Below are 25,959 nucleotides of genomic sequence, written 5' to 3' on the forward strand. Positions count from 1 at the left end.
AAAGTCGAATAATAGAAACCTTTGAACTATCATTTTATAAGGTACTGTTCTAGGATCAGGTGACTACTACCTTCCTATTCGATCCTAGCCTACCTTCGACGTCTGACAAGACATTACCTGAAGGGGGTAAAATATTCTATTAAGGTTTTTATAAACTATAATATACTATATTACTTTGTTATAAAAGAACTATTATAAAAATAGGTGCAATAAATATAAAGGCTTGTAAGTTTTTCCTTTATTTTAAAATATTATCTAGGAAAAAAGAATCTAGTAAATATACTTTTATAAAAATCTAATTATAAAAAATCTGCCTATTAAAAAAATATATAAAAACTTAATACTAAAGTTTCCCAGCAGCTTATAAATCTTCTAAATCTAGGGGTAGAGTAAGTAATTATAAAAAAAATCTTTATAAAAAAAACTACTATAGCTGACCAGGCTAAGGCATAAATATAAATTATAAAAATTACTCGCGAGAAAAGATTTTATTAAAAAAATCTTTTAAAAAAATTATTAAAAAAGATTCCCTAGTTACTTTAAATAAATATCTTTATGTAAAAAATCTACTAAAGGCTTATAAAGCCTAAAGAGTTTATCTATTATAAAGGCGAGAAAAAAAATAAATTAATAAAATAAAAGTCTTACGGAAATTAGCTATATTAGAAGAATAAGTTTTATATCCCGGATAATTTAAAATTAAGATTAGTTATTCTAGTAAAGCTTTATAATAACCTATTTGCTGGGCACTTTACCTCACGAAAAACTAATAAGTTAGTCTCGCGGAGGTTCTACTAGCCATAAATAGTAATATTTATTAAAGAATATTATATAGCTTATAGAGAGTGTTAGAGAGGCCAGAAGATTCGCAGAAAATAATATAAATTATTAGAATTACTATTAGTTCCCAGGAAAGTCTGGGAATAAATAATAATAAATTTTATTATAGACTTTCCCGCGAGCCTGCTTATAATAAATAATTTATAAGTCTTTTTTAATTATATATTAGTATTTATAGACTAATTTACTAAAATAGTATATTTTATTTCTACAAAAAAAATAATTCGTGGAAAAAAATTAATATAAATATTAATTTATAAGATCTTCAGACTTTATAATATATCTGTAAAAATAATTATTAATTATAAGTTAATATTTATAAAGGGCTTCTGGTCTAAATTTATATACTATTTGCGAATTAAGTAAGGGTTAAATATTATATACTATTCTTAAACAGATAGCCAGACAGAGCAGTCAAATAATATATTAGAATAATACTTGTGGGTATATATTAATTTTGATTAAAATAATTGTCAATTGGGGTCACCTGACATCATCTGATTCATCAGAATCACCTGATTTAGCCCCACAACCAAAATTATTCAAAATTCACTACAACTTTACTTTCACTTTATTGAACTCTCACTTCCACCACCAAATTGTATGGGAAAAGTGAGGTGAAACTGAGCTCAATGTGAGCGGAAAATGAAAAAAGAAAATTTTCTGAAGAGTTTCCTATTTTGGACTAGCATACCTTCCTCATTAGGAAATCACCGGTTGCTAGAATCCTATGGAAGTCAGAAAACATAATTCGATGAATTTCTTATTTAGGAAATTAAAAGTTTATTTTAACTACTGCAGTCAATGGCTTTGTTCAGATGATCAATACAAAGGGTCCAGAATGTCTTGCCTATTCATTTTATAAGCCATAAAGTGAATATTGCTACCCTGGTCATTCTGATATTATTTAAATAATTTCATTATGATTTATGTGTTGAATCTCGATTGTTCTAATTATTCTGATCATGAAATCTTGATCATTTAATCATCTAAATTAATCTAATAATGATCTATGAGGTTGATCTTGAAGGCCTAGATTAATAATATAATTTACAGGTGAAGGCCTAGAAGGATCTGATGATTTCATGTTTGCAATATCTGCTTAGGGCCAGATTGAATTAGCCCTGATTCAATTATCTATAAATATGCAGTTAATGACCTGTATTAATTCATTCTTTTCATCAAGTTGATTTTACCGTTTCAATTTGACAAGTTGATTTCATTTATTTAATTTACTTATTGATTCATTCATTTATTAATCAATTTCACCTATCTCCATGCATAGCGAATGGTAGGACCTCTGTTCTATCTATTTCAGATCTAGGTGGTCCAGGTGAACTGTTTACTTCATATGACTGATCGATTTCCTTTATTCTATCTAGCCATTTGAAATTTCTATTCAACCCACGTGACCTACCTACCCCATCTGAAAGTTATAAGCCCGCGTTAGCATTTCATCTGACAATAATTAAATTAATTATCTTTCTTTTATAGAGTTCGTGTATAATAATATTTAATAAAGCTTAACCCAGGTATTACTTTTTTATATATTAATTAAAGAATATTCTAAAATAATCACCCTAGACTCGCAAAAAAGTCTAAAGATAAAAAAGTTAATATAAAAGTAAGTCTTGCGAATTAAAAAAGTTTATAAGATAACTAAAAAATTATTAGAATATACTTATAAATATTAGGCCTAGTACTATAACCGGAAGAAGTAAGTAAAAATATTTATTAAAAATTAATTACTCTAGTTATTCTTAAAAAATTAATAAAGCCTATAGCTAAATAAGAAGCTTAATTAACTAAATATAGGGCTATTATATATAATAGAGAGAATTAGGAAATAAGCCTACTAATTAGAACTCTCTGTAGAGGTTAGGGTGTATAATATATTTTATATATTTTTATTACACAAGTATTAAAAGATACCAGGAGTAAGGTCCACAGAGTAATTTTTTATAGCTTACTAAAATAAAAAATTCTAAAAATATTATATAAAAGAGCTTTAAGTAGAAAGGACCTAAAATAAAATAAAAGAATTCTTAGTTTAATAAAAAGAATATCCTCGCGAGAAAGATATAATCTGGGAATCTATTATAAACCTATATTATTTAGACCTGTATAAACAGTTTATAAATAAAAAAAAACTATTCTTATATTAAAAAATAAAAAAACCTTTCTCTAAAAGAAAAATAACAGAAATTCTAATAATATAAATCTATTTTATTAGTATTAAGGCCTTAACTATCTTATATATCTAAAGAGCAGAATACTACTAGAGATATAATAATATATTATAATAAAATAATTATTATCTAGCAATATTTATCTACTCGCGAATAAATAAATAATACTATAATATAAATAGTTATTATATTTCTACTTAATCCCGCCAGAAATATAAAAACCCTAAAATATAATATCCCAGGAAAAATTATATTATTTATAATTATATTTAACAGAAGGCTGCACCCCAGTATAAATTATAAAATAGCTCTCGCGGTACTGGACACGCAGGGCAAGCCGGATAAATAAAATTTTTCTTTAGTATAAAAAGAGTTTCTGTACCGGCTGCTAAATCTACTATTATTTATAAATAGTTAGGTTCTCCAGGCCTGACCAGGGAGAAAAACTAAGAATAAAAATAAATATTTATAAAAGATATAATTTTTATATAAGTAGTTTAATTATATAGACTATATCTTATATAATATAGTTTACTAGTAGCGCCAGGGCTTTATTCTAAGCCTCTTTGCTAACTAGGCTTTAGAGAGGCGCGGGTCTAGTTATATAAAGTTAATAAGAAAGTTAGGTTATAAACAGTCTAATTAGATTAATTAGCTAGATTAGCTAATTCAGATTAAAAGTAATTTAGCGGGGCAGCAGGCAGTAAATAACTATTAAAAGATTATAATAAAAAATATATTTATCTGCAGCCGGTATAGTATACGCGAGATAAAGACTGTTGTGCCGGAGAGACCGGCTAATATAAAAGATATAATTAAAAAAATTTTATAAGTTGCCTATATAGTTAAACTAAAAACTAACTTAGCTAATATATACTATCTATAAAAAATTATAAGTACTAATACAGAAACTAGGGCTCCCCAGACTTATTTTTAAGGCAGGGGGGGACAGTAACCTATAAAAAGAGAGTTTTTCTAAAAAAAAATTTTTTTTTAAAGAATAGGAGGGGGGGCATAGTAATAATACTAATATTTTTAAGAAATTTTAATAATAAATATAGTATTATAATTTACTATATGCAGGAAGCCTATAAATAAATTTAAAAATTAATAATCTAATCTAAAATAAAAAGTCCCGTGATATAGAAAATAAGATAGGAGTAAAGTTTTATAATATAAAAAATAAAATAAAAAATAAATTCTTATAATACAGAAAGTAAGATAAGATTAAAATAAAATAGATCTTATATATTATATCTTATAAAATATGTTTAACTTTTAAGGGTTAATTTACTAAAAATAATGATTATTAGAAAAAAAAATTATAAAAAAAATCTTTTTATAATACAGAATTAGGGGTTCAGCAGTAAATATAAAAAATATAATATAATAATACTTAATTTAGAAAAGGCCTCGCGGGACTAGATAGTAAAAGTAGCTATAATAAAATATAATAAATTTTGTAATAATAAACCTAAGTCTAATAAGTTTGCGAGCTACTAATATTATATAGACCACAAAAAAGAAGATTAAAGTAACTTTTTTTTTTATAACTATTTTTTTTTAAAGAGAGTTTTTTTAGTAATAAAAGATTTTTACAGGTATTTTACAGAGATACTTTATAAGATCTATTAGAGATAAATTAAACTAACTATAATAGATTTTGTAAATAAAATATTTTAAATAGATATTAAGCTCGCGAATAAATTAGGATAATTATATCAGTTAAATTTTTATAATAAGAAGGCCAGCTTCGCGAGAAGACTAAAAAACTAATTATAATAGATTTTATAAATAAGATATTTTAAGTAGAGGAGTAATCTCACGAGACAGGTCTATAATATATATAAGATATATTTATAAAAAACTATAAAACTAATTATAATAGATTTTATAAACAAGGCATTCTAGGCAGAATATACCTTCGCGAGGATTATTTATATTATACTATACTAGGGGTTCGCGAGACAGTTAATACTTATAAACCTAAAAAAAAATAACTCATAAGATAGTATTTTTTATAAGATTATAAAAAAAGGCAAATTAAGTATTAATATTTAAAAACTATTAAATAAAAAGTCCCAGCAGGATAAAAAAGATTAATTAATAGCTATATTCACAGAGGGGGTCTATGCAGTATAATAATCTTATAAGATAGTAGCCTTCGTGAGAAAAATAATCTCACAAAGCTTAATAATATTAACTAGTTAATCTTATAAGATGCCTTGGAGATTAAGGCCTTTAAAAAAAAAATAATTATAAAGATCTATATAAGATCCTTCTAAGAATATTTAATCAAAACAGGTGCTTAGTTATAGCCTAAGGAATATATAATAAAAATATATTCTCGCGGGGGTTCTCCTGAATCCCAGTAACAATATCTTAAGCAGAATATACTATATGTTTAATATCCCTAGCCAATTACTTTCACGCTGCCTTACCCTTAAGGCACCAAGGTATTCAACCTTATACGTAATTAACTCAGTAATAATAGAAGATAAGATTATTATAATCTGCTTCTTCGCGGACTAAAAAATAAAAAATCTTATATAAAAAATAATATATCCTTTAAAAGATTTATTATCTAAATAATCCTAATAAGTAATATTAATATAAACTTTTATACCCCGGGTATAATTAAGGCCTAGTACCAGATTATACTGATTCCTGTTAATATATTAATATATAGACTTATATATCTTATAGTTAATTATAGATAGATTTACCGCCTGCTTTTAAAGATATATAAAATAATAGATGATATTAGAATAAGTCCTAGTTAATAGCTAATTTAATAAACCTATTTTTAAAAGATAATCTGATCCGGAGACTTTATTAGAGGGTATAAAGGAAATTATAGTTTTTTTATATAAAAAAAATATAAGAATAAGATTTCTGCTAGACCCGGTTATATTTATATAATTAAAAATAATATCCATAAAGATATTCTGGAAGATAGTAATAGTTCTTTTCTTTTAGTCCTGCTTAATAGAGCTGCTAAGAAATCTGGTAGATTTTTTTAAATACTTACTTTTAAATAATAAGAAAAAATTATTATAAAATATATTAATTTCAGATATTATTTTTGCTGCTATAATAAAGTTATTAATATAAATAATAATAATTTTAATTAAATTATTTATAGAATAAAAATAGAGGTAAGGGTCCTCTGTGAGAGAATAAAATCCTATAGATTTTAACTTTTTATTTACTATATTATTCTAGAGATGGCCTGCCTGATATAATTTATAAATTATTTTATATAAATAATAAAAATACTTATCTTTAATCTTAAATCCTATTAATTAAATTATATAAATATTCTTCTAGTCTATTTCGGAATACAGAAAGATAGTAATAATATTAAACTACTTTTATTTAAGACTATAAATTAATATAGTAGTTAGGGTTATTTTAACTGTAATATTAGAGATAACTAGTATATAAGCTAAGTTAAAATTAACTCTAATTCTCTGTATATTACCGCAAGCCACCTATTTAGCTTTAAAATAGAGAATAATATTTTTTTTATTTTTTTTAATATTATAAACCTATTTCTTATAAAGAATTCTGGATCCTTTTTATTTAGTTCTAGAGATAAATTCAAAGATGCCTTTATAATATAATTTATTATATTTAACCTTTATTATAGCTAGCTATTTAAAAGTAAATAAAGAATTTAATACCTTTTTAAAAATTAATAAAACAAAAACTTTATAAGCCTTAATCTTAGAGTTAGGAAGATTTAAATTTATAAATAAAAAAGCTAGTAAAACATCCTCTGAGAACCTAATCTTTAAAAAATCTATTATATTAAGGTTTTCTTTTTTCTGCCCCTTTGTTAATCTTGTGGATAACTATGTAAAAAATATAAAAGATTTTATAGATTTTTTTTTAGCTAGAGAACTAGCTTATAAAAAAAAAATTAAAAACTATGCTTTAGAATAAAACCGGGGAGATAATCATATTATAGATTATTATAATATAATTATTATTATTATACTCTAGGGTTTTTATAATTAAATCTATAGGGATGGGATTAATCTCAGGGACCGAACTAATTATTTATTAGGAAGGACTAGGTATAAAGATTTAAGAAACTGTGATTACTCTACCCTAAATAGATAATATATCCAGAATTATTTTAGGATTTATCTAAATAAGAATTCCTGGATATTTAACTGCTGTATTTTTTTTAGATTTAAGTAATTTATTAAGATCTATTTAGGATACTACTAGGGTGTTATTATTATAGTCCAAGCTATATAAATTACTTTTACTAAAAATAATACTCTCTAACCTGTAGATCTTATTATCTGTAGGATACTAAACTATATAAATATAGTTATAATTATTTTTATATCTAACTAAATAATTAACCCTAGCTTTAGGCGCTATTTTTTCTGACCGGATATAATTCTCAGCAGGAATATAAATATATATTTTATAATTAAAAATCTTTAAATAATTAAAAGAAAAATTCTGATTAAAAATCTTATAAAATTTACACTATTTCTAAATAAGACTTTTTAAATCCCTATAAAAAATAAGACAATTAATAATACAGCAAGCTGTCTTTATTATAAAAAGCCAGAGTTAGATAAAAAAGCTAGAATTAATTATTATTATATAAGCAGTTTAATTAATATAGTTATTTATTTATTTATTTTGTTTATTTAATTCAGGGGTCCGGAGAGGCATAATATTAATCTAGATATTTTTATTTTTAATCTATTTTTAAAATTTATAAAACTCCCTGCTATTATTAATCTACTATTATTAAATATAATAATAAACCTGAACCTAATAGGTTTTATTAAAAAAAATTATTTCTATAAATATAACTATTTTTATATATAATATATAGACCTCTGTGTAATTTGTCAAGGCATTAATTATAACTAAATAATATTTAAAACTATTGTATCTAGTTAGTTTAATTATTTAAACATCCGTATACCAAAGTTCGGATAAACTTTCTGAATTATTAGATCGGGGAGTATAAAAAATAATCTTTTTAGTTTTTATCTTTTTATAAACTTTATATATTCCCTTTAACCCTTTAATAATAGTTTTTAGATCTAATATAACAGTTAATTTAAGCTTCAAATCCCTAGTATAATCCAGGTAGCGGTAAAGTGTTATTATATTTATTATTATATCTAAATAACTAAGAATCTGGCGATACAGAAGATTAATTATAAAAAAAAAGAGGATTTTTTTTATATAAAAAAATCTAAAAACTTTATTTATATTTTAATAATAAAGCATCTAATTTTACTAATTCTATTATATTTTTATTAATTCTTTCATATATTTTATTATAAAAAGACCAAAATTAAGGCCAGGGATATAAAATACGGGGATTTTATATATAATATAAGTTTTATTATACTAATTAAGTTAAATAGCTACTAAACTATATCCCTTAGCTACTATATCTTATTTCTTAAATATTTAAAATCTATAGGGGGAATTATCTAGATTATACTCTATATAAATTATAAAGCTGGATAGATCAGGAGTTATATAATTCGCGGAGCTATTATTAATAATCTAATTTTTTTTATTAACTAGAATAGACAAGACTACCTGCCCGGAGAAATTAAATATACTTTTAATTTATTAAAAAGTAATTATCTATAGATTATTAGATTTTAGAGCTTTCTTTAAATAAGTTCTATCTTTTTATTTAAATACTTATATATTCTTTATAGGTAATTATTTATTAGGATAAATATAAAATATAAAATAAAAATAATTTATTATTTTATAGCCACAGATCTTATAATAAGTATATATCTTATTAATTATTTTCTTATTTTTAAAAAAATTCTGCTATTTTTTAGTAAAAATATAATTACGCATATTATTCTCTGGCTTCCGGGGAGGATAAATAAATAAAAAAAATATAGTCTTAATAAAAGAAGTGTTTGTAAAAGGATTTTTTTTTTATTCTTTACCGCAGGTGCTGCAGAGGAAGAGTTAAAAATCTAGTTTATTAAAAAAACTATCTTATTTGCGATCTTTTTAAAATAAGATTATTTTATTATAGTGGCCATATTATCCTTTAGCGAATAATAGATTAGATTATAGAAAACAGGTAATTTATTTTAAATATTATTAAATAATATAAAGATCACTATCCAGGGGGTAATTAGATAATAAATAATTAAATAAACTTTAATTACTTACTAAAAACCCTTAATATAAGTAGTAAGTAAATTAAACTTATTTTTATTATAATAAATAGTGTTAAAAAAAAGTAATTCAGATCTCTTATTACCGGAGCTAACATAAAAATAATATAATTTATTTTATAATTTATTAATGTATTTAAAGACGCCAGATAATATTTTAATTTAATTAAATATATTATTTAATAATTACTACTTAATCTAATAAACTATTTATTCTAAGTATTTAAGCCAGATTTTAAAGTCCTCTGTATTATTAATTAAGGGGCGAGGAATTAAATTATTAAATAACTAGAAATAATAAAGCAGTTTTAAAATAATTTATATTTTATTATACTATATATTATAATTCTTATAACTCTTGAGCTTTCGCTCTAACCCCTTAATTATGGGAGGATTTGAAAGATCAAGTTTAAATATATCCTGCGGTCTATAATAGATTTAATCCTTAGGAAGGACCACCGCAGAGGTAATAATCTAGTTAAATAAAGAACTTATTTTAAGACGCCTAGGAAGGAATAAGATAATATATAGCTAGGGGTTATTAAAATAATAAAAGATTAAAAAAAATAAAAGTAATTAAATAGCTCTAAAAGAGCAGAAGGCTTAAAACTTATTAGGAATAAATTTTAAAAAGAATAATAATAGAATTGGATGATCTCTTTACCTATATAAGGTAGACTATGGTTTATATAGCCATGGTTACATGACCTGTATCGCGGAATAAGCCATGCAACTCCCGGAACCTACTGCCAACGTAGTGGGAGGTTCCAACATATTCCATATAAATGAAAATTTCGTCACCGTCTGTGCGCCACCCATATACTTCAGGAACAGGAACATGACCCTCGAGGAATCGGCCGAGAGCAAGGAGCACCAAGGCCTCAGAAATTCCCACATAGCGCCCCCACTTAATTAATAGGCCCATGTCTTCGAATACCACGGGCGGTGGTCTGACATACGGTATAGGGATTGAGTAATCTGTCCTAGGGTCTGGACCAACTCCCGCACGATGCTGATATTCTGCTTGGGCCTTGACTTCTTTTGGTGAAGGCAGCTCACGCCATTGACGAAAAAAAGAAGAGTCCTTGACGTCGAAGTTGTTAAAGTTGGGGATCATTGATGGAGTAAGCCGAACCGGGCCGTCATTGTCAACCATCTTTGACGCCGAGAAACTGAAAATGCAACGAGGCGCAGAGCAGTTCTCATCTGAAGGGGCTACTCAGAAAAATGATATAAAATTGCTTGTATTGAGATGCTTGCGCTTCTGTGGAGTTGAGCGGGATTGACTGCCCACTTTCCACTGTGGGTCACGCGATGCACTAAGCCTAGTTAGGCGCCCCCTGTTCCCATAACGAAGTCTTCGCCGTGTCATTCAGATGCTGAAATTCTCACCCAGTCTGGTGGATCTGTAAGGAAAAACTCTCATGACGAGGGGTACGTCAAGATCCTGGGTCTTTTGGGTACCTAGTTTAGGTGCAAGGCCTAAAAGTAAAATCGTACGGGCGTGAAACTTGATAAGTGAAAATATATAGTAAATGTAAATGTATAATACCCAATTCCCTAGAAGTCACTCACTCAACTACTAACCGACTTGTGTAAGGCTTAGGTACGACTGAGCGGATGGGAAGCCCTGTTCTCCTGTGGTCGTACTTACTTGAAGCTATCCACGTAGGACACACATAGGTGTTTTTAGCTCAGGAGATAGCAATAGCGTTGAATATGAAAGTCCTCCTATCAATTCCCTTCGTTGGGCTTCTCAGTCGACTGCGCTTTCAAGTTCAACGAGCCCCACGAGTTAAACGGTCGAAGTTTTTCATTCAGTTAGGGATTTTTCTTTGATCAGTACATCGCTTGAATGACCTTCTGAAAGAAAAGAACCATGGAAAGCTTACCAGGGCCTTGAAATCATTAAAGCCAGGAAAAGGTCCCGTTAAAACGGGCCCGGCCTCTTTGACAACGACCTTGACAATCCCTGCCCAGTTCTTTTGTTCAAACCTGTGCATGTAATGTACCATGCTATCCAATCCGATCCCATCTCTTGATACCATCGTCTTATCACTCGGCGGGGTCATCTGCATATTATTTGTCAGCGATAACCTTAACTATATGACCATATACTGAATTCTCTCTGCACACCTGCTGGCCGGTGACGGTTGGGTCACTCCACAAGGGCTCTCTTTCGATGTAGAGGCACATTTTGGCCATGAAGGCTTGGATATGGTTTTTGATGTCTGGGACCTCAGTCCGTGGTTTATTATACTTGGACATATAGCATTCCAGTTCCGTTACCCAGTTCCAAGTCTTGGGGAGATTCGCTGGTGATTTTCGGTATGAAAATGATGGATCGACCCAGTAGATTACATGCTGCAATAATTTCTTCGCAGGCTGTGCCACAGTGCGGTTTATGTGGACAAGTCCTTCCTATTTTCTTCTATTAGCTGGATCCTTCATTTTAACTCAAGCGAGAAATACATTAAGGAACAGTCGATTCCGGGGGTTTCTTTGATCTTCATGTAGATCTCGCAGTTCTCTAGGCAATATAGATGCGTCAAGAACTCGGGTCTTTTGGTGCTGACAGTTTCGGTCGCAGTGGGAAGCCATTTTCCGATCTCAGGCAATGCCCATTTAGTGAGAATATAATGAGGATAGGGGTTGAGGGAGAGAGAAGAAATAAAGGAAACGCTTGGCAATGACAGATTACTTATATTAGTTTAGAAGCCCTGCTTCTCATTCATTTGGCTTGAGTTCCTTTAGATAGTGAATTATAAGAGTATAGCCTACATGTAGAGTCACGTATGGCTGTGAATACAAGGCATCCATTCCCTCTTCACCGGAAACGAATGAATACTCACAACTGGCTGCTACTTTTTCCATTTGATCAAACCAGTCTATTTTGAGCAGAAACAAAAACACTAGACACAAGTCATCATAAGTCAATTCCTGTGAATAAATCAGCAACATAAGTAGAATCTTACTTTCTTGCGAGGACTTAAATTTATATTATTGCCACTTCCGATTGTTGTGTTCTCTCCCAAGTGCCTCTTCCTCGCTGCTCATCACGGCATCCTACCAAGTCCATTTACATTTCTCCCTCATCTGCCAGGGTTCCTCTTCGTGTTCCGACAGAATCAGTGGCTTTCAACCTATAATGGCTACAAAATGCCAGGACTTGGGTCTTTGTCCCGCAACAGTCAACTGCCTGGAGCTGTGGTTTTAACTTTGATTTTGATTTTCGACAGTTCAAGATTGGGTCTATTACTCGTAAGATCACCTCTTCTCTCCGCCATTTTGTTGTTATATTTGAGTTACTAATAAGTAATAGGGACAGGATCCCAATAATAGGGCCCCCCGGAAACAGCTGCCATACGAGCAGTCCATACTCTTGAGACAAGTCTATCCAATAAACGGTTGATCTGAACTTTCCACACAGCTCTGCGAGACCATAATCTGATTTAGGTATCGCATCGACAATATGGCCCTGAGGTGTTGCTTGTTTACAACTCGTATGCGGGCACAAAAGCCGGAGGCAGAGATCCACCCGTATCCAGAAGATCATACCGATCTTCAATAATATGCACATACTTTCATTATACGATCGCTTTGGAGGGAAAATGTCCTTTCAAGACAGGCATTGATCTACGAATTCTATTATCTTCCGAGCAGCTCGATGGTTTTCGCGATCTGTTTCCCGCCTTAGTGGGTGTCCAAACGTTTGTTGCAGGTTTCGCCGTGGTTCTATTTAAATCGTGTTCTGATGTCCATGATTTTTATAAGAAAGACTTATAATGGAACATAATGGTCTACAGGTCCTTTACACCACATTTAATCGGTTTGTCACTACGAACCAGGAGACGCAGGCCATAGGTAGTACCTCACGTCAAGTGTGTAGCCCCTCGACCGTCTCGCGTTTCTCTAATGTTTTCCAATTTGATTTTGAAGACCAAAGACGCTCTATGACAATTGGCCCGTCTACTATCTACTTACACTTGTGCGCTTGGTCTCGCACATCCCCGTTTGGGAAAGAAATTCGGTTCGCCAACAAACAGGTCAGTTTCTTGTATTCGTCTACCGCTAAGGATCCTAACCTCATGAAAAATCTAGGAAAAGTCTAGGTTGGAATGATCTCCTTTTGTTTTGATAATCCAAGTCTGAAACTGTCATTCTAAGCTGGTTATACCACGATCTAAGCCTGGTTGTCAGCGAAAGCTTGCCCTCGGTCATTAATCCCCTTTGCTAGTTTCTTGTCTCACAATGTGTATCAGACTCTGCCGTACTCAGTGGCTCAAACGTGTATGCAGTAAGACTTCACACTGTTGTTGGAGGATCTAGTCATTGAGGAACTGTGAATCCTTGAGGGACACAACCGAGAATCGGTGCCCGTATTACCTATTGTCTGTTTATTCAGGCTCATAAAATGCGAAGTTTTCTCCCTAATTCAGATGCCTACATGAGCACAAAATCGCTTGTCTTCCTGTAAAAGTAGCTCATTCGTTCCAGGGTATCTTGAAATTCGGATTAATCATTGCCAAATCGGTAATCCCTCACATACGTAATATGAAATGAACCATCCCTACATATGGCTGCTCATGGCACTGCGCACTATCCAAAAATTAGTTGTCCTTGTTGTGCCTTTCTTGTACCATTGTCTATGATATTTTGTGAAATGCTTTTTATTTACTAAGATACATGTAACGGTGCTACGGGGAAAAGTCTGGAATGATGGTACGGGCTGTAAAGTGCTTGTAGGCTCAGGAATTGGAGGGGGGAGGCTACTCAGTAAATAAAAAACCTGGTGATCCAAGCCTGGCAACCAAAAGCGAATTGCATATTATAGTGAGGGTGCAATTCCAAGACCTCCTGATACAAGTATGTGCTGGTGGACAGCGGGAAGAAATTTGCGACTTGATTGTCTATGGTCGATCATCTTTGCTTTCTGCTAACTGTTGGGGCGATGTGGAAGCCTTAGGCCACCACCATCTCTTAAGATTACTGGAAGACCAGTTTCTATTCACTAACCTAGGCATGTCATCCATTCCTCCTTCCCTCCTATGTGCCCTCGGGGGGATTGTCAACTTCTTTTTCCTTGTTTGACCCCATCCTGAATTTTTCCAGCCGTCGCAAGAATATCGTTATTTGCTCGAAGTTCAATTCGCTCGATCATCACCTGTCTCCACTCTCGGTCAGGATGCCAGGCCAGGAAGAATTCCGTCTATTTGGTGACCTGTGGCTACCAGACCCAGAGCAGGCTTTATCCAGCCAGGAGCTTGTTCATGTTCGTGCGATCCTTCCACAGATTCGGGCTTTCGAGACGAATTGGATGAATCACACAAAATATTCTTACAGTCAGTCCCTTTTCAGCTCGAGTTTGCGGTCTTAGTAAACACGCCCCTTTACTAATCAAAAAAAAAGACCAAACAGCTCGCTCTGGGTGGAGTTTAAATGAGGCATACGAAGAATTTCGAGACCGAGAATGCAACTGGTGGGAGGCACGGGGTGTCACCCGCCCCAGACAGTATATGGTTTGCCCTAGTGGCGAGCTAAATGCTTCTGTTGCATGTCATCTTTTCAACCCCACGTTCAGCGTTGATGACCCCTGTTGTGGAGAAACCGAAGATCTTTCAAATCCCTCAATCTCACAGCTAAATAATGCTGAATTTTCAACTCAAAACAATTGCCTGATTTTTGACCACCTCGCTCGAAGAGATGCAAGTAAACACTGCGCAACTACTTACCCTGACGATCTTTTAGATCTTCATGAACAATTCGTTTTTGCTCTCAGAGACGCAATGAACGCTAAGATCGAAATATGTTGGGGGGCTAATGTGCGCGAACGAATGTTCAAGAAGATTCATCTGCAGCCTTTTCGTCTTTGGGGGGAATTCGCAGGGGTAGTTCTTTACATGGAAATAACGCAAAACAGGTTGAAACGGTTTGTTATCTTTGTGGCACACCCTCAACGCTTTCTCTATGTCAAAAGTAATAGAGAAAAGGCTCGAGCTTGGCGTCATCGATTTGGCATATCTCAAGACCAGGCTTTAACTGTTGCTGCCCGCTTAGGGGGAATTCAAATTCCGCCAAACTTTTACGTGCTAGATCCTCGTCTGGCTCGAAACCTCTGTGTGCCGCGCACAGTTAGTGATCAAAGAAGTATCTGGCGAGGCCAAGCAGTGGCTCAATTGAAGAAAGCCTTCCCTGCGGTAGATTTATCAGCATCAACAGACAGACCGCATCATATTCGCCCTACAAAAGAAGACAAATCATCGGTTCAAAGTGTATTCACGCTTCTGGCTAAAGTCAAGCCTGGTAAAATCAATGAATCTGTTAATCTGCCACAGATTGTCGACGATACAGCCTTGGTAAGAAGAAATATCCTACCATGATTTTTTTCTGGCCTGCCTAACATTAGGAAGAGGAATTTACGCCTTCAGAAAATAGCCAACTATTGGAATGATCTAGGTGAACTGTTGGATGCTTTTATCTCAAATCCTAATGTTGGAACCTATTCCGGAAGCGCTCCTCGCGAAGTTCTCGACTACTTTGATGATATCTCTACAGAAAGCCAGGGGTTGGACTGTTGGGAATAGGAGGGCCTTCCGGACCCATTTATTGAATTCATACAGGCACAGGATGGCCTTAAATTCAATAAACGTGAAATCTCATGCCGTGCTGATCTTAAGATAGCTTTTGAGCTTCTTCAGAAATGCCAAGGCACACCCGAAACGTTAGACATTCTTACTCTAGCAGTTTCAGTACTAACTGCTTATGGTTGGATGATATCCCGCCCAAGAAAGCCCCAGGTTGATAATCTACTTATTCTCCGCGGGTATCCCAATAATACTGTGGCACGTAAATGCTCTGGCTGTCGCAAGGAATATCTGGATGATCCTTTTGCCTACTGGGCAAAGTCTCGCCCGAACTGTTATGTTCTCTGGTGTATGGGCCATTCTAACTGCGGTAGAAAGGATTGCAAAGCGAAGACAACTATGCTGCTACCTCTTAGTGGTAAAATAAAGCATTTGCCTTGCACTCGAAAGGATCTGGAGGAGAAACGCTTAGACCAGTTTGACAAGTGGTTTCTGCTACGCCCAGAAGAACTCGGAGACCTCCCACCTGAAGTTGAGGTCAGTTGCCGAAACTGCCAGGAGACAAGGCTTGTTGAAGCACGTTGGACCGGTCATACTCCACCGAGATTTGTTATTCCCGTGCTCAAATGCAGAAAAACCGAGAAGCGAACAAATTGGATGCCTGCTGCTGATTATCCAACTATCCAAGGACCAAACCTGGTTACTCTGTGGAAAAAGCTCAGCAATGTCCCCGGTTTCGATATTACCCGTTATCCACGCCGACCAGATATCTACTTCAACAACAATCTCAGTATTAACGGTCGAATTGCCGCTCTGATCGAGGCCCAAAGACTGATTGAGGCAGACAACATAATAAAGGAGAATGGGTTAGACCAAGACTGAATCAGGGACATTGCGACATCGATCTTCGATGATTGCCAGGTGTTGATGTCGTCTTGTCAAGGAATTAAATTGTGTTGAACGCGGGTAGTGCCCTCCTCAAGAAATGGCAATTTTGCCTTTGCCTTTGCCTTTCAGGCATAAGGTGTTGTAGTATCCTATTAAATAGTGGAGGCTTCCGGAGATTCATGGCTTAACTCGCTGACCACCTGTCACCTGATTACCCCTGTATAAGGATAATCATTACCCTACTGTAGATATCGAGTTGTTGATTTGATTCATTCCTTCCATTATTTCAATATCAGTTATAACCACCGATTGTTTAAGACTTGCGATCATGGTTCAGCAGCATCTTTACTTCTGAGTGCCTATCAAAATCCGCTTATATAATTAATATCTGCCTATGTTCCAGTCTAGAATATGACCTGGATATTGTGCAGTGGCCGGAAGTTGGTTGACTGTCGGTGGCGCATGGCCCGATTCGTAATAGCAGGGATCCGATTTGTAGTAGTGTGATGTTGGACCCTTTGTCTAGGTACAACTACGGAGTACAATGAGCTAAAACCGAGCTATCGCGCATGTCGACAAATTTTAAATGATTTACAAGTGTATATAATCCTGATTTACGAAGCACCATATGGAGTTGACGAAGTAACTGTGGCATCCGGGTCTGCATAGACGCCCTCAAAGGAGGCCGAAAGTGGTGCTTCCATGGAGCAGTAGAAGATTTGATAAATCAGAAACTCGAATGGCAAGATCGTTGTTGCTACTGTGAAAGTCAAGTTGTATAACTTTATGACTAGTTACGGTAGTACTGAGTAGCTGTTTATCAAGGCAATTGTCAATTTGCTACATATGGCGAAGTTGGAATATTCAGGACATGAAGCGCCCGGATGGTCTAGTGGTAAGTTCTGTCGAAGCAGCATCAACTCAAGCATTCCTTCTAACAATTGATATAGGTAGGATTCGCCCTTCGGGTTAAGATTCTCGGATCCTTCAAAGATCCTGAATTGGGCGAGGTCCCCGGTTCGATCCCGGGTTCGGGCCTTCTTTTTTTTTTACTGTTTCAACCCCGTTGCTGCGTGGTTGGTCTGTTTGTCAAGCCGTATCGCGGCGGTCAAGGTATATATATATATATATACGCCGTATGGATTGGTTGACCCTGCTCAAATCCGCCTTCTTACCATAGCGATCTGATTTAATTGGTCGATCGATATGTTCTTGCTGGCCACATCCAGTCTTTCCTGCTGGCGTCTGGGCGTTGTTTCTCTTCCAAGAACTTTACCACTACAAATAAATTCATTGTCTTGACGACTGCGCCCAACCCCCACACCACCCTTTTTTGTTTTCAGTCCATCTAGTATGTAGTACACTCTCTACATCCAGAAGGTATGCAAAGTGCCCGGATGGTCTAGTGGTAAGTTCGATAGGAAGACTGCTATTTAAATACCATTTTCTAACAAGTAAACCAGGTAGGATTCGCCCTTCGGGTTAAAACTCTCGGATTCTTCGAAGCTTCTGAATTGGGCGAGGTCCCCGGTTCGATCCCGGGTTCGGGCCTTCTTTTTTATTGTCCACACCTTGTGGTTGCGTGGTTGGTCTGTTTGCCTAGCCGCATCGACGGTCATGGTATGCATAGATTACCATACAACCCGCCCGCCCGCCTTCCCACAGCGATCCAACTTTACCTCTCTAAATAAAAATTCATCATCAACTTGACCACTGCCGCATACCCGTCTCTCTTGGGTCCAGCCCATCCCGTATATACTATACCGACTCCTAACCAAAGTGCCCGGATGGTCTAGTGGTAAGTTCGCCGAAGTAACCTTAAAGCAAATCAACATCCTCTAACAGTCAGAATAGGTAGGATTCGCCCTTCGGGTTAAGATTCTCGGATCCTTCAAAGATCCTGAATTGGGCGAGGTCCCCGGTTCAATCCCGGGTTCGGGCCCTCATTTTTAATCATCTCCTTTTTTTCTTTCTCTCAAACTTGGTTTCAACTTATGAAAGCTGAACTGCCATCAGGACTGCCCTCGCGGTGTCAGAATATTAGTACTTCGCTGGTTGGTGTTCTGATATTGTAGCGCCACTGCGACCCTGGGGTGCCCACTCGCCGGGGCTTTATAATGTAGTTAGTAATCAATGCATGTAATCCAGTGCCCGGATGGTCTAGTGGTAAGTCTGCCGAAGCCGCCTTCTTGTAAACACACTCTAATCCCATGCAATAGGTATGATTCGCCCTTTGGGAGTTAATCTTAAATGGGCGAGGTCCCCGGTTCAATCCCGGGTTCGGGCCTTGCCAACTTCTTTTTATTTGTTCAACTCTTTTATTATCCATTAGCATCCATCGTCTCCAACCCACAGATTCTTGTAAGAATACCGATGATATCTCGAACCGGACAATTCCGAGGAGTGGGACACCCGAAGTTCAGGGACCTCCATCGGAGTAGATGACAGGAAGGCCCGAGCCGCACTCCGAACTCCGAAATGAGCTCCGAACCCCCCCCCCCCCCCCCCCCAACTCCGAACATCCATCGGGATTCCACTCCCTCGCAGCATCAGCCTTCCCTCGCCATGCTGGCAGATCTCAATTGAACCGCAGGGTCGGCATTCAAAATGAGCTCCCGTCGTCGGAATGGGAAACCCGCGTCCTGCGAGCCCTGCCGCAAGGACAAGGTGCGCTGCGACCACGTCCTCCCGGTCTGTTCGCGCTGTCGCCGACGAAAGATCGCCAATCGCTGTTTCTACCACCCTGCGCCTCTGACTAGACCCACAGCGGTCGCGACCGACGGTGGAGATCCGGTCTCGAGTGCGGCGCCCGCCAGGGTAACCTACACGCCGGCAACGACCACCTCGCCCACTCCCGAGGGCCAGGCCGAAGAGCCGTTTTGTCCGTCGGCGACCGACCAGGCGCTTCCTACGGGGTATCTGGGACCGACGAGCTTCGTTGCGACGTTCGAGGGTGGTCGCGAGTTCGTCTCGAGTCCGAGTGATGTGTTGCGACAGGATGGCGCGGAGGGCTCGGCCTCGTTACCGGGTCTCTCGCCGTACTGGGTCCATAAGGCCAGGGAGGTGTTGGATTGCTTGAAGGATTTTTCGACCATCGCGCAGCTCGTCGACGAGTATTATAATATCAGCCAGGCGGCGGTTATTCCGGCCCCGTTGGTCCTGGAGCCCCTGGGTCGCGTGAGGGCCGCCGTCGAGGAGTGGCAGGTTCATGGCTACCCGGGTGATTTGGCGACGAGTGTCCTTGCGAATACGGCCAAGCCGTTGCAGATCCCGTCGACTATGGAGGCGAGCCAGTTCTATGATATGTATACGGGACCGAGACTGCGGTTGGAGATTGTGGGGGTGATTTATGCGATTGCGGGTCGGACGTCGATGTTTTCGCTGGCGAGGGATAGGTTGCCGAGTAGTAATTGGCTCGTTGTGCGGGAGAAGTTTGCCAGGAGAATGATGGTGGCGAGTGATATTATTCTGCAGATATGCAGGATTCTCACGCCGGTGAATGATCTGACGGTCTGGTTGATGTATGAGAATTTGCTGCTGGCCAGCGTGGTGCATGGGGATTCCAGTAAGTATTTGTCCGAGGGAAGAAAGATACAAGAGATATGCTGACATGGGGCAAAGGCTCCGGGAAATGGCACCGACTGGGTGATTTGTCCACCCATATGTTCGAACTGGGTATCCATCGGGATCCTCAGCAATTAAGCGATCTTCCCGTATTCATCCTCGAATCGCGCCGACGCATTTTTGCTGCCGCGTACCAACTCGATAAAAGCGTCGCCACCTTCCTTGGACGACCACCGCGGATATCGTGGCGACATTCCGACTGCAGTCTTCCTCTTGATATTGCCGATGATGCCTTGGTGGGGAGTCCTTCGGAGTTCGAGCTGGCCTCGACTTCTATTGACAACAAAGGGTGGAACGTACAGACCGTCGTCCAGCGAGCGTCCTGGATTCGGGTGCGTTTTTTGATAAGTACATTTCGAGAGGAGATCTTAGAACTGTCTTTACAAAGACCGACTCGTGAGATGGCCGATCAGTTAAGGTGAGCTCTCATTTTGCACCTTCAATTTCAAGCCATGTACTCACTCCTTGGATAGGGATATCTCCTTCCGGTGTCACCAAGCATGGGACTCGCTGCCGGGTCATCTGCGTTATACTCCGGACTGCTGGGACCGCGGGCTTTCCATCGACATCTGTCTGATGCTCTCGGTATCATACCTGGCCTACCTGTACAACGACTTTCTCATTCAAAGGCTGCTCGTCCAGCAGGATCCCGAAGCCCAGACCACGCTGCTGGATGTCAGCGCAACCCTTCTATCCACAGTGCTATCCTTCGGCATCCAACGCGAGCACGTAATTGACATTCAGCGCGATTTTATCTGGACTGTACGCACATGACCTCCTTCTCTCTTCTTGCCCCAGAAAACAAGAAATTAACCATCCCAGGTCCTTTTATACGGTTTCCCCAGCGCCGGTGTCCTAACTAAGGCCCTGCAAAACCAAGCCCGCACCGGCCTTCCCATCCCCTACAATGGCTCCCGATCTCGTCTTATTCGCGACCTCAGCGTTTTCATCTCTCATCTAGAAAACATGGCGAGGCCCGGTATTGCGAGCCATGAGCTGTTTGCGCGGGCCAGCCGCGTCATGTCAAGTATCATCGACGAGATATTAGAGACAAGGGAGACTGTTCCGTCCACTAGCTTGGACAGGGGCGCTATGCCGTCTATTCTCGACGGGTTCGACATTTCAGACGATCTGAAGCTGCTGGACAGTGTGGACTTCGGGGCCGTGTTCGATCAGTGGATCTTCTAGCTTCGCTACGATTAACGAATTATAACGAATAACGAACACCTTCCTAGTGACATTCAACCCCCCTCCCCGGCTATTCAAACAACACTACCAAATACACCCACCTAACCTACTCCGTCCCCATTCCCATCCCCTGCACCTCCCCCACCCTCTTCAAAATCGCCTCCGGGTCCAAAAACACCTTGAAGAACCGCATCCGCTCATCGTGCACTCCCTTCCCAAACACAGCCATCCCTTGCACCTTGATCACCTGCCCCTCCGGATCCCCCTTCAGCACATACTCGATGTCCGCTTCCTGATACACCCGGTCCTCAGCGACATCGACGTGCCCGATGGTGTGCTTCATGGACGCGAGGATCTGGAACTGTCGCTCGAAGAAGGCGATGATCTGCGCGTGTCCTTTGATGGGTGGTTGGCCGGGGAATAGCATTTCGCAGTCCTCGGCGTAGAATTTGGGGACGGAGGTGTGGGGGTCCATGGAGTCGCCGGAGGCGTGGTAGGCTTGGAGCCATTTGAGGGTTTGGGTTTGGATTTGGGTGGTGGTGGGCATTTTGTTGGAGTTGTCTGTGTGTCTGTGATGTGATGCTGGTGAGGATGTTAGGTTTCGTCTGGTATGGTGAAGCGGGGGAAGGGAAAGAAAATATACATACCTTGTGAGAGGATGGTTGTTGATCGTGTATGATCTGATCCGGTCTGTATATACTGTGTCTACGTAGTTGGCAGACTTCCAGTTAGTTAAACATGTAATTGCGAAGGTCGACGACAATATTTATACCATCCACACCGTCCTATTCGCAATAGTGCCACTTCTACTTGCGTATGTGACCATAGAAAGCCACAAGCCACACAATATACATTATAAATCATCCCATCCAGGAACGAGACTTGGATTTGTCAGATATGGCTTCTTCCTTCGCGCCGGTTATTCCACCGGATAAGCTCACTTCAGCACGTTTGTACTCGGCATGTGGCCGACTCCACCTGGTCTGCGGCCTTCATTCGACGTTCATCCCGCATAGATGCGAGGGAAGTATGAGTCGAACGGCTAGCGCAGCTTCATTGCTTGAAAGCTGCATTTCAACGTGTTACAGAACGAAGCTGCATCGCAGGGATGATGACGGCCACGGGAAGGTGGAGAAGGATACATTGAATGGAGGTTTGATTGGTCTATGCGAGGATGACGCCGGATGAGTCGACCTTTTAGGGTTTGGGCTAAGCCTGATGGGGCTAGCGCTGTTTAGTGTCTAGTTGGTCAGCTGTGCTAGTTATGCCAGTTATGCATTGGTAGCTATACCAGTACTACCTTCCGTCCGACCTGTATCCACTTATTGAAATTAGGCATAGATAGATAGCCAATGTTGTCTTTTTGGTCCGGCAAGAGGGGAATTTGATTGTGAAGTTAGAAGATATCGGCCATAGAACATCTGGAAAGGCTTTTATATGATTGTTACAGTTGACCCGGCTCTTACCCACGAATTGGACATGGGCTTCGAGCAATCTAAGTATTCAAATATGGCATGAAACTTGGAGTATGGCTGATCTCCAGTTCGGTCCTTATAAATCATGCGAGAGTATAGTCGTTCTTAAGTATGACATGGTGCGGTTTACGAACGAGGTGCACTGGTAAAATATAGATCGATTTGAGGGGGTCCGAACTACAAGGCGTCTACATTGAGTCAGTCCAGCGCAGAAAAGGAAGGAAAGAAACAAAACGAAAACCTACCGCTCTGGTGGTCAGTGGACTAGTTCTTCTGAGAATAAGAACAAAAAGATAAAAAATGTGAAGGTGGTTATTCCGATGCGGGGAATCGAACCCCGAGCTGCCGTGTGAGAGACGGCGATGTTAACCATTACACCACATCGGATGTTGTTGAAGGGAACGCCTTAAATGTGCTCTATATTCCCTTTCTAAAAAATTGGGGGTCACTACGTTGCTGGTTTCTTTGTGGTTTGAAGAGGTATGAAACGGATGAAAAAGACAAATATTTATAGGATACATTGCCTTCAAGGGATTATTAGAGCCTCTCAAATTACTCCTAGTCGTTTAAAATGCATTTGACGGCGTATAGACAACTGGAACATTTTCTTTTCATGTACGTCCGCCCCTCTGTCAGTTGATATATATTATCAACCACACCGTGATGCCAAAGTCAACAGATTCCTTTCATGAAACTAAAAACCAACGAGGAAACTTCGTTAGACACAAGGAACTAATTAGACAATGGCAGTGATAGAATGACTTTTAATGGTTCCTTATTAGCATATTCTTTGTCGTTCATGGAAAAACTTGAAACCAAGCGGCCATGGAAGGGCAACCCTAGTATAATCCCGAGTAAAGAAATCCTGTAGTCTCTCTTTGTATTATCCTTTGTGATGGTTTCTTTCGTGGTCTCCTATGCTTCCACCCCTTCGCTCGAGCACAAAAGATAGCCTTTGTTTGCAGGCCATTGTCTAACACTTTGTTAGACCACCGAGGACGAGAAATCTTTATCACCCACCGTCCCCTCCAACCTAGCGACACAGACAAATTCCTAGCGTTCATTATCATCAATTTCAAGAACCCCAAATCAGCGAGACCAACCACCCCAAACACCCGACGCCAGCGAGTCCGGATAGACACAAATGGAAAAAAGCGAGCAAAGTCATCGAAGAAGCGCACGTCTCCGCGAGAGAACCGAAAGATCAAAGAAGTCCGAAGACAAGAATGCTGCGCCGAAGAAACAACATATGGTAGGTCGCTCAAGTGCGCTGCTTCCGTCCGAAGGAGATTGCGAATACCTACTGACTCTTGCTTTTCGTCCTAGACCCAACCCCAACTATTAACCCGCAAGCGAAAACGAGAAGCAAGTTCGGGGCTAAGGACACGCAAAAGACGAAGGAGAAGATCGACAAGGCAACCGATTCCAAAGTACTTCGAGCATGAGGTTGTCCTAGAGGTACGTCTACAACTCTATGTGGGTTTCGTGCGATGAAGAGAAAATTTCTAACATATCTTTTTTTTTTGTTTAGTTATCCTATAAACAGTTAAAAACGAGCAAAGACGTATCGATTCTCCACTGGATTCAAAATGAGAAATGGCCGCAAACGCTCTTCGAAAGCTCCCCCAACAGGGAACCGAAGGATATCATCTCCCCGTCCAAAATAGCCACGTCGTCGGAAGACACTGAACCTGGTGACACTGAAATCGAAAATTTCACGCCTTTCCTTGAATCCAGGGGATGCTTTCTAAACGGTACGAGTAAACCCGATAAGGCGGATATTGCCCTGTGCAAAAAGCTGCTAAAGCGACATTGCGAGGTTCCCAAAGACACGACCCTAGATGATTATGATTATATCCAACGGATACTTCCCGAGAGAAACGAAACTGCTGTGAATCTGGTGATTGGGCGATTAGTGGTCCCTTCGGCAGAGATTGAGATTGTCCGTGGTCGGATTGAATACGAGTACTTGATCGACAGTATCAAGGAGGTCTGGGACGGATCAGTCGCGCTTGATGAACCCCCCGGGAATGACGCGGACAATGCAAGGAATGGACAATGCCAAATGCCAACGCCGCAGCCCGACTATGCTGTAGGCTTCACGGAAGAAGCCTTCACCAAAGAGCATTTTGCCAAACTTGAGCCCTTTATCGGCCAACTAGGCCACAACTCTGTATTTCGGGGTACGCTGGAAATGCTTTTCCCTTTCCTTACTACAGAAGTGAGGTGTAGTAAGGCGTCTCTTGAAGTAGCGGACCAGCATAATGCGCACAGTATGGCTCGTTCGTTAAGAGGAGTCGTGGAGCTGTTTAAGCTAGTGAAGCGCGAGAGGGAGCTGGATCGGAAGATCCTGGGCTTCTCGATTTCTCATAATCATGATACTGTGAGGATATATGGCTACTATCCTGTGTTTGAAATGGGCACAGTCACGTACCATCGCTACTCCGTACACACGTTCAGCATCACAGCGGCGAAAGGCAAGGAAAGATGGACATCGTATAAATTCGTCATGGCCCTGTACAACGACTGGGTCCCAGTTCACTTCCAACGACTGGTCTCGGCAGTCAACGATTTACCCGCGGGCGTTAATTTTGCCGTGGATGGTATTCGGCGTTTTTCGTGTTAGCTTAGCCAAAGATAGCACGACATAGATGTGGGCTTCATATGAAACTCGGATGCTCAAGAGAGGCTAGTCTGAAGTCTGTTAAAATCCGTCGGAGCAGCAGACGCTGCAGAGAGTCCAAGGACGGCGCTTGTGTTAATCATCAAGAGCCATGGCTGTACAGAGTAAGAAGCCCACATCGGAGAAGTATCGCCACTTCACTCAGGTCTCGAATAGAGCTAAGCATCCGGCAAAGACCGGATCATGCAACCCAAAAATAAGCCTGACAATTAGGCTGTTAGCATATTAGCATGTCATCACCTAGTTTCCATATCTCCAATCTCCATTCTCCGGACCACAGTATAAGCC

General features: G+C 38.3%; 5 protein-coding genes, 4 non-coding genes and 1 pseudogene across 10 annotated transcripts; 7 read left to right on the forward strand and 3 right to left on the reverse strand.

The window, feature by feature from the left end:
* Positions 1–9,573: 9,573 nt before the first annotated feature.
* P170DRAFT_438054 (uncharacterized protein) lies at positions 9,574–10,453 on the reverse strand. Its single transcript, XM_024849501.1, has one exon. The coding sequence runs from the start codon at positions 10,383–10,385 to the stop codon at positions 9,915–9,917; it is 471 nt and encodes a 156-aa protein (XP_024703708.1). The 5' UTR covers positions 10,386–10,453; the 3' UTR covers positions 9,574–9,914.
* Positions 10,454–14,414: 3,961 nt separating this feature from the next.
* P170DRAFT_448111 (uncharacterized protein) lies at positions 14,415–16,695 on the forward strand (the record flags this gene model as incomplete). The annotated part of the gene is made up of 6 exons (XM_024850944.1): positions 14,415–14,571; positions 14,648–15,585; positions 15,640–15,753; positions 15,814–16,160; positions 16,230–16,402; positions 16,580–16,695. The coding sequence occupies 6 exons, from the start codon at positions 14,415–14,417 to the stop codon at positions 16,693–16,695; spliced, it is 1,845 nt and encodes a 614-aa protein (XP_024703709.1).
* Positions 16,696–17,579: 884 nt separating this feature from the next.
* Positions 17,580–17,739, forward strand: P170DRAFT_t123. The gene has a single exon. It is a non-coding gene; the product is annotated as a tRNA-OTHER (tRNA).
* Positions 17,740–18,092: 353 nt separating this feature from the next.
* On the forward strand, positions 18,093–18,252 carry P170DRAFT_t124 (annotated as a pseudogene). Its single transcript has one exon. The product of its transcript is annotated as a tRNA-OTHER (tRNA).
* A 230-nt stretch (positions 18,253–18,482) lies between these two features.
* On the forward strand, positions 18,483–18,643 carry P170DRAFT_t125. The gene has a single exon. It is a non-coding gene; the product is annotated as a tRNA-OTHER (tRNA).
* A 207-nt stretch (positions 18,644–18,850) lies between these two features.
* On the forward strand, positions 18,851–18,988 carry P170DRAFT_t126. Its single transcript has one exon. It is a non-coding gene; the product is annotated as a tRNA-Lys (tRNA).
* A 320-nt stretch (positions 18,989–19,308) lies between these two features.
* P170DRAFT_477024 (uncharacterized protein) lies at positions 19,309–21,513 on the forward strand (the record flags this gene model as incomplete). The annotated part of the gene is made up of 4 exons (XM_024853407.1): positions 19,309–20,266; positions 20,323–20,743; positions 20,799–21,087; positions 21,148–21,513. 4 exons carry the CDS (start codon positions 19,309–19,311, stop codon positions 21,511–21,513), a joined length of 2,034 nt encoding a protein of 677 aa, XP_024703710.1.
* A 106-nt stretch (positions 21,514–21,619) lies between these two features.
* P170DRAFT_511017 (nuclear transport factor 2 family protein) lies at positions 21,620–22,085 on the reverse strand (the record flags this gene model as incomplete). Its single annotated transcript, XM_024854840.1, has 1 exon — positions 21,620–22,085. The coding sequence occupies exon 1, from the start codon at positions 22,058–22,060 to the stop codon at positions 21,620–21,622; it is 441 nt and encodes a 146-aa protein (XP_024703711.1). The 5' UTR covers positions 22,061–22,085.
* Positions 22,086–23,303: 1,218 nt separating this feature from the next.
* P170DRAFT_t132 lies at positions 23,304–23,375 on the reverse strand. The gene has a single exon. It is a non-coding gene; the product is annotated as a tRNA-Glu (tRNA).
* Positions 23,376–24,528: 1,153 nt separating this feature from the next.
* Positions 24,529–25,614, forward strand: P170DRAFT_359297 (uncharacterized protein; the record flags this gene model as incomplete). The annotated part of the gene is made up of 1 exon (XM_024844345.1): positions 24,529–25,614. A coding segment is annotated over one exon (1,086 nt), but the record flags the coding sequence as incomplete, so codon positions are not given.
* Between the last annotated feature and the right edge of the window lie 345 nt (positions 25,615–25,959).

Source organism: Aspergillus steynii (genome assembly GCF_002849105.1).
Source record: "Aspergillus steynii IBT 23096 chromosome Unknown P170scaffold_5, whole genome shotgun sequence".
Lineage (NCBI taxonomy): Eukaryota > Fungi > Ascomycota > Eurotiomycetes > Eurotiales > Aspergillaceae > Aspergillus > Aspergillus steynii.